Below are 8,650 nucleotides of genomic sequence, written 5' to 3'. Positions count from 1 at the left end.
GTGAAGTGGCCGTCTCCTGTAGCCAGGTGAGGGGTCCTGTACTCAGACTGGGCTGCATTCAGTTGAATTGTTTGCTAAGCTTGTCCTATGAAAACACCCCAAACCTCAGACAAAGAGGTACTCCCTGAAAACTGATATCAGGGCCCCATTTGGCTAGAACAACACCCACACAACTCACTGAACATGGAGACACTGAGCTGGTGATTCATGGAGCCTTCGCCCCTATACTCTATACTCTGCTGTGAGAAGTTACTCTTATACATTTCAGAGAGACAAATGTGGCCACCACCTCAACACAAAAACTTTGATCTACAATGTGTCCTGTCCAAAAATATTGCTAGGGCACTGGTGGCACAGGATGTACGAGAAAAGCTAATCAGTGTCCAATGTTTCTTAAGGCCCCACTCCAGGAGAAGGAAGCGATACCCCAAACTCCTCCTGTGACAAAGAACCAGACCATAAATTGTGACAACCATAGGATAAAACTAAGCACTATTGGTCTTAAAAAAACATCAATAAGATGACTCCTAATAATATTCTTCTATAGTCATAGATCACTGTGTTATCTAGTCATCATCAGAGAGGTGTCCCCCAGAAGCAGATAGAACAGATGCAAAGATCCACAGACACATATCAGGCAGAGAGGAAATCTATCTTGGAGGTCTCCATCAAATCCTCAGAGCACAGGAATATTTTGGAAGAGAAGACAAAAAGCTTATAAGAGCCAGAGAGGATGGAGGGCAACCAAAAAACAAAACCCTCTGAATCAACCATACAAAGTACATTTGAACTCACAGAGACTGTAGCAGTGAGCAGAGGGCATGAATGAGTCAGGAGGTCCTCTGGAGATACAGGAAGCTCGGTACACAGAAAGTTGTTCATTTTCTTACCTCACATCCTTCCTCTCAAAATAATTAAATACTAATTAAGCTGAAAATAACTTCTGAGCAAAACAGATGTCATAACTGTGGGAGAGAAGGAAGCTGTACTTCAGGGACTGAAGCCCTGCAGTGACCTTCCCTTCCCCCTGACACTGTGACAACATGAAACCTGAAGTCTTCAGACCTGATGGCAGCCAAGAGCCCCGCGAGGCAGACAGTACAAATATGACCTGGCAAGTGTCACTTTCCCAGAGCTGCCCCAGAGCCTGACTGCACCACAGAGGTCCAGGTGAGAACACGAAGGTAAGATCTCAACTGTGTCATGGAGAGATGCATTACAGCTGGAGCCTCTCTCTGACTAAGACAGGGAGGAGTTGAGAGACTGTGTGAGCCTCGGGTCCTCCACTTTCCTTCTGACCCTGACAAGACTGGTCCCTGTGTCCAGGGAGATCAAAGGAGACAAGTTCCTAGAGATTCAGAAATGGGACAGACATGCTGAGGCAATGCTTTCCATCCTCAGGCTGGAGTCAGGACAGAGCTCTGGGTGGAGCTGTGCCTAAGGTCACAAGAGAAGGAACCCATACCCAAAACTGCTCCTGTGACAAAGAACCATTTTTAAAAGATTTTTTTAAAGAATTAGAAAGATTTTCAGATACCTATCAGAAAGTGGAGACAGGAATGAAACACGTGGGTAAGGTCAGCACTAGAGAGAATACGTCAGCATTGATGTATCTCACTAATTTGCATAGGGAGAATGTCTTTAAAGTAAGAAGACAAAAGAAAATACACAAAAATAAATGGTTGCCAGCATTGCAACACCAACAGACTCACTGGTGTTTGTAAAGTTTGTACTTTTCACTACTGATGCATTTCCGTTTTTTTTTTTAAGGATTGGCACATGTTTTCTTTTACAATACCTTTATTACTCCCAAAAGGAAAGTTTCCCTTCTGGATTTATCCTTATAGTCTCTTGATTAGGTCACCTAATATTCTACATATTTGTCTCTACTGCAGTCACCGTATGTCTGAAGGATATGGAGAACTATAAACCACAAAACGGAACAGTCATTATTACCGTCTTGAGAACTCCTGCTATAAGGACCCAGGCTGTGAACTATAACATCCTGAAAATGGCTCATCTGTTGGTCTGTATGCAGTAGCGTACAGTAGGTTGTGGTATATATCTAAGAATTCCAGAAAATGCTATTATGCAAAATTGCTGTCCAGAGCCATGTCTAGAATTGTAGTGGCTTCCTTCAAAAAGCGTTTGCATTCAGGATACAAGTTTTTCTACCTAGGAAGGAAGAAATGGTTTGGAAGTATATTAACGATATAATTTTCCTCCTTATGACTGTGATTGGTACTCTGGGGAACATTTCTGTTTCTGTGAATTATATGTTCAATTGCTGGGGAGGCTCTGAGAAGAAACCCGTACACCTTATTCTCATCCACATGACTTTTACAAACATCCTAATTCTTCTTACAAAAGGATTGCCAAAGACATTAGCAGCTTTTGGTTTGAGAATCTCCCTAGATGACACAGGCTGTAAGATCATTGTTTACCTGGAGAGGGTAGCCCGTGGCCTCTCCATCTGTACCAGTGGTCTCCTCACTGTAGTCCAGGCCATCATCATCAGTCCCAGAGGATCTGGGTGGAGGAGGCTCAGACCAAAGTCTGCATGGTACCTCCTTCCATTCTTCTCATTCTTTTGGATAATCAATAGTTTACTATGTATAAACCTAGTCAATTCCACAACAAATAAAAGACTGAATGTATCACAGCTCATAAATGATGATAACTATTGTTATTTTACATTACCAAGTCAGAAAATAAAATGGATTTTTCTCCCTCTCATGGTCCTGAGAGATGCAGTGTTCCAGGGTGCCATGGGAGGGGCCAGTGGCTACATAATTTTTCTTCTCCACAAGCACCACCAGCAGGTCCTCTACCTTCAGAACTCCAAGCTTCTCTACAGAACTCCCCCTGAGCTGAGAGCTGCTCAAAGCGTCCTCCTTCTGATGCTCTGTTTTGCTTTCTTTTATTGGACAGATTGTGCCTTTTCTCTAATTTTAAGTCTCTCTTTGAGGGAAAATACCTTAATGGTAAATACTCGAGAATTTTTGACCCTGAGTTATGCAAGTTTTAGCCCCTTTGTGCTAATTCACAGGGATGGGCTTCTGATTAAATTTTGGCATGCTCAGTGGGAGAAATTGAGAAAATGTCTCTGATTTATATGTCCAGAAATGCAGAAATATTAATTCTGCAATAGTGTGGGTAAAACAAACTCTACAAGCAGTTTAGTGTGTGTTTATTCTCAGACACTCTTCCTGTTGTTTCGCAGCCTTGAGCAAACTGCAGTGATGTAGAATCTCGTTCTCCATTCACTACTCTTTTGAGGGGATTTTTTAAGCCTTTCTGTATTTGTATTAATTCATTGTGTATGAAGAGTTTGTCTGCATTTACAACTGTGTGGCACACACATGCCCTGTGTCTGAGGGGTCTTGGACATCAAACATCCTGTGACTGACTGAAGGAAGTTACAGGGATTGCTCTGAACCCGTGCCTGGTTGCTGGAAATGCACCTGGCTTCTCTGGAGGACCAGACAGGGCTCTAGCACTGAGAAATGAGTCTAACAAGATTTGTAAAACTGGTTTTATGACCACCAAGATTAGAAGCATGCAGATGAATTTTGTAAATTTTATATAAGTTCATAGTGCTCTGATCATGTTAATCCAATAAATCCATAGCTTGTACTAGACAATGTGCATTCTAAATATTAATGCCACAGGGTGTTTTGAACCTCAAAGTGTCTGTTAAGTATCCAAGTGTAGAAAATATTTTATAGAATTATGAAAGAATGATACATACTGTGAATTCAGTCAATAGAAGCCAAATGTACTAGTCACAGAACTTAAATGCCCTGGGTGACTTCATTGGTGCTATATTTGTGAAAGTTCTTTGCAGGTATAAACACTGGAGATACGGAATAAATTAGATAACAAATCCACAGTACAGTTTTATTTTGTACTCAACTATAGCTATTGTGCAATTTAGAAATTTAGAAATTGCACCTTCTGTTTTGACATGATTCCGTGAGTGTGACTGAAGCCTGGCTTGCAGCTGCCCTTTGTCACTGCCCAGGTGCTCTCCACAGCCCAGTGCGGCTCTGTGTCACCAAGGAGCTCGGGAAGGACCTCACTCTACATTTACTTAAATGAAACGTCACCGCTTAATTTCCTAAACTGAATCCATACAGTAAGATAATGACATCTGTCTAAGAATCTGATGGACACATTCCAAAAAATACTTACTGATATAATTGTTGAACATGAAATTGTTGAGTCACTAGAGATAAGTTCTTATCCTATTTTTTAAAAGAATGTCTATGTCATATCTGACTGGAAACTCTGAGAGCCGCATGGCTCTACTTTACAATGATGAGTACCATCTTTATTCTGCTTGGTTGCACTGTACACAAAACATTTTAAGTAACTGGTGTGTATTGTATTGAACTGCAGATTACTAAATATCATGTTTTTCTATTATATTTATGTGTATGTGTCTATGTGAGTATACATACCTGAAAACAGCACTGGTCCCTAGGAACTAGAGCTACAGTCTGTCATGCATCCTATGATGTGGGTGTAGGATAAAGAACCAGAGTCCTCTGCAAGACAAGCAGGTCCCTTCACCAACCTTCCACTTCCTTGTCTGATGTAAATGTGACTTATTTATAGGTAAGGTCCATTGCTTCTCCTAATCTCACAAGAACCAGACACAGATAAATCAGGCACCTTATATATCGGTCTATGTGATTTGACTCAAAAGGAAATGATGTAAGAACACGAAGAGTGAGAGAAGAAAGATGTGTTTAACTGAGTGATGGAGCGTTTGGTCACTGTAAAGAATAGACATTGGGCTGGAGAGATGACTCTGAGTAAAATCACCTGCGGACACCCAGTCATCCGATCTGTCTCTGAAGAAGAAAGCGGACTCCCACATGCTGTCCTCTGGCCTCCACATGCATGCCGAGATGCACACACGGACACATGCTGGAACATAAAAAAAAAAAAAAACTTTAAACTAAATTTCAAAAATTAGAAAGCTGGTAGACAGGAGATGTATAATTTTTGATGCAGCATCTCGAAGGATGGCCTGGACTCTGAGTGACACCTAGAGGTGATATTTTTAATTTTCCTATAAAAGTTAAAGTAGATTGGGAAACGATAAAGTAGAATCTTAATCAGAACATAAATTTAACTTTTTAAAACATGATAAAAAATAGTTACAAGTATAAATATATAGTGGCTAGTGAAGGCATCCTGGAAATGGATGCTTTATGGAGATTTGGCGATTGCATTAGTATAAACATCACCACATATTTTATAAGTTCTGCATGTTGGACACATTGCTGTCACTAGCATGAACCTGTGAGACATTATGCTAAACATAACTGTTTGCTTCCAGGTCCCAGAACAAAAGACTGAGGTGCATAATTTACATATCAAAGCAGACCTGGTCTCCAGCTTCTCTCAGCATCCCTGGGTCCCTACCTGGCATACCCTACCCCCAACCCTCAACTTTCCAGCCCAGGAGCTGAGATTCCCCCTTAGGCTCTTCCCTATATAATCCAGACATTTTAGTTTCTTTCTCTCTTCCTCCCCTACACCCCTTTCCCCATAGCGATTTCCATCTTCAATCTTTGGGATCAGTGAACTCACCCACCCGAAAGCAGCTTCTCAAATAAACCTGCTTTTAATACTATTAGGATTCTGTGAACTCCACCTCACAGTTACCAGCAACAGCCAGGTATGCTCTGCTCAACAGTTACCTGGAACTATAAAAGGGGCTGCTTGCCCCCTCCTCACTCTCTCGCTCTCTTGTCCTTTTCTCTTGCCTTTTTGCTCTTGCCCTTACCCCTTTCTTCCTCCTCTCCCCCTTTCCTTCCTTCTCTCTCTCCATGTGCTCATAACTGGCCTCTACTTCTCTACTCCTTCTCTTTTGTCTCTCTTTGCCCCACTACCCTCTTAACTTCCCTCCCCATGCCCTGAATAAACTTTATTCTGTACTATACTGTCCTGTGGCTGATCCCTCAGGGGAAAGGGATGCCCAGCATGGGTCTGTCAGAGGCATCCTCCTTGCCCTCATACCTCACCACACCTCCATAGAACATAGCCCCCTATTCTCTTGATCTTTTTCCTAACATTGGTGCCAAAAACCCAGGACATATATTTTCTTTATCTTTTTATAAACACATCAAATATATGCTAACCTGGCTTGAACTGGCTCATCTCACCAGTGGTGGAAAAACAATGTATCAGTAATAAGTCAGCTGAATGTAGATAAATACCACATAAATTGACTAATTAGTGGAATCTAAATAAGGAAGAAAATAGAGCCTTCAGGGTGTGTTATGCAGCCTACAGTCCTCAGAAACCATCTTCATCAGTGAACCCTGCCTGTGAATAGTTCCTAATACGATCAGAGATGTGTTTTTATAAAGCCAGGGGTATGATTGGTAGTACGAGGTATGGTATAGTGAGAGGAGATACCTCAGCGGGCCCATACTGAGGCACTCCCGCACAGGTACCAGCCATAGGACAGGCTAGTATAGAATAGAGCTTATTTGGGTGCATGGGAAGGGGAGTTGAGAAGGGAGAGAACAAAAAAAAAAAAAAAAAAAAAAAACATGAGACCAAGCAGTCCCTTTTATACCAAGCCACACCTACCTGGTTGTTGCTAGGTAAAGGCTGGTGAAGCCTAGAAAGAGTGCTAACATGCTTACAGCCACATCACTATTGAAGAAAATAGATCCATCACAAATGTTCAATACTCCCCTGGTTCATAATTCTCTTCACCCCTTCCAAATGCTCTCTTACTGTCTTTAGATGTAGAATGTCAAGCCCAAGTGGCCCGCTTAGTTGGTTCGTAGCTTAGAAATGTGGGCAGAGGACACCGGAAACTAGTTCAAGGCCTTTATGTTGTTTTCTTTGTTTGTTTGTTTGTTTTTATTTTGTTTTTTTATTGCTTGCACTTTCAGTTCACATCTTTCTTTGAAAAGTTAAACCCTAGTGACTGCCAGAATAACTTCTGACAAGCAAAGGTCATAGTTATGGAGGAAGTGAGCTGCACTCCAAGGGCTGAGACTGCACACTTTTCTGACAGACACTGACAACTTTGCCATGCTTCCTTGAAGCTCAGAACCACAGGACTTCCAAATACAAATACAAACTGGGAATCTTAACCCTAGTAGGCTGGACCCAGCTCTCAGCTTCAGCAGGCCTCCCAGTGAGGAGAAATGGCAGCCCTTTAGTTCATTCTTTTATCCTACATGATTCTGTTACAATAACTTCTTACTGCAATAAACCCTACAAAAAACATATAACCTGGGCTGGAGAGATGGCTCAGTGGTTAAGAGCACTGACTGCTCTTCCAGGGGTCCTGAGTTCAATTCCCAGCAACCACATGGTAACAACCATCTGTTATGGGATCCTGTCCTGTCCTGCAGAACTCAGTTATTCGGGGGGCTAGAGGGGAACCATCCTGTGAAGAAATGGGTGAGAAAGAAAGAGCAAGACCAAGCAAAATGGTTGTCAAGGTCTGTTTAATGTTTCAAAGGCAGCGAGTTTTAAGCTGTAGAAAAAGGCAGTAGGGAGGGCGTTTGGGGAGGAGCGGAGCCTGGTAGGAGGCCAGGGCAACAATGCCAATATGTGGCTTTTCTCGGAAGGTCCCAGATGTTTCTGGCTTATCTTGTAGTTCCAGACTTAGAGGAGGTCGCATTTTGGCCTCGAGGGCTAGTGTCTAACAGGATCCGATGCCCTCTTCTTGTGTGTCTGAAGATAGTAACAGTGTACTCACATAAAATAAATAAAGCTTAAAAACGCACACACACACCCCAGTTATTATATTTATGGGCTATATGTCTAGGTTGGGAAGATCTACCACTTATACTAATTTATTTCCCAGCTATGGGACACATTGCTACTTGCAGCTTCTCCAGGCCATGTGGTTCTGCTCGATCTTTCAACTTCCTATTACTCCATTCCTCTCGCTCTCTCTCCTCCTTCTCTGAGACCTCACTTCTCACCTTTTCCTTCCACTGCAGAATCATTGGCTCTAGCCTTCATTTGACCAGTCAGAATGGGGAGAAGGTTCAGTGAGATCACCTGAGTACGTGATCACATGAGTATGTGGAGGGCGGTCCCTCTTGAGGAAGCAGAAGTAACATCAAAATACCAACAGCACTAGGGCAACCCACAACATAATTCCTCTAAAAGGCAGCATTTAATTCTCTTTACTAGGCAGTGGAGGCTCAGAGAGGCTTTGAGCCTTAGATTCTCAACTTCTCCCATACCAGAAAGATGGGGAACCAGACTACCAGCTGTCACCCTCAAATGCAAGATGCATCTCTGTCCCTGTGTTCAACAACAGACAACCCTAGAGGGGGTTTCCCCTGAGGTTTTCATATTGTGTCTCTAAAAAGCTTAGACATATGGAAGAACCTTCATGAGTTAAGAAAACATCTGGAAGCCTGGCCTAATGGCCCATGCTTTTAATCCCAGAAATTAGGAGACTGATGAAGGTAGATTTCTGAGTTCAAAGACAACCTAGTCTTCAGAGCAAGGTCCAGGACACACACACAGGGCTACAGAGGGAAACCCTGGCATTACAGGCTTCAATAAATATACATGGAAAGTGATCATTTTGGGCAAGCTCTAAGTTTGTATGTGGAGGGTTTGCTTTTTGTTCTGTTTTGGTTTATTTTTC

At 42.3% G+C, this 8,650-nt stretch overlaps 1 protein-coding gene across 1 annotated transcript; it reads left to right on the top strand.

Moving 5' to 3' along the window:
• Positions 1 to 2,168: 2,168 nt before the first annotated feature.
• LOC308421887 (vomeronasal type-1 receptor 4-like) lies at positions 2,169 to 3,110 on the top strand (the record flags this gene model as incomplete). Its single annotated transcript, XM_080918356.1, has 1 exon — positions 2,169 to 3,110. The coding sequence occupies exon 1, from the start codon at positions 2,190 to 2,192 to the stop codon at positions 3,108 to 3,110; it is 921 nt and encodes a 306-aa protein (XP_080774482.1). The 5' UTR covers positions 2,169 to 2,189.
• Between the last annotated feature and the right edge of the window lie 5,540 nt (positions 3,111 to 8,650).

The sequence above is a fragment of the Micromys minutus genome (assembly GCF_963924665.1).
Source record: "Micromys minutus genome assembly, chromosome: 6".
NCBI classification, from domain to species: domain Eukaryota; kingdom Metazoa; phylum Chordata; class Mammalia; order Rodentia; family Muridae; genus Micromys; species Micromys minutus.
Note: the sequence above shows the minus strand (reverse complement) of the source record. Positions and strands in the feature narration are given on the sequence as shown.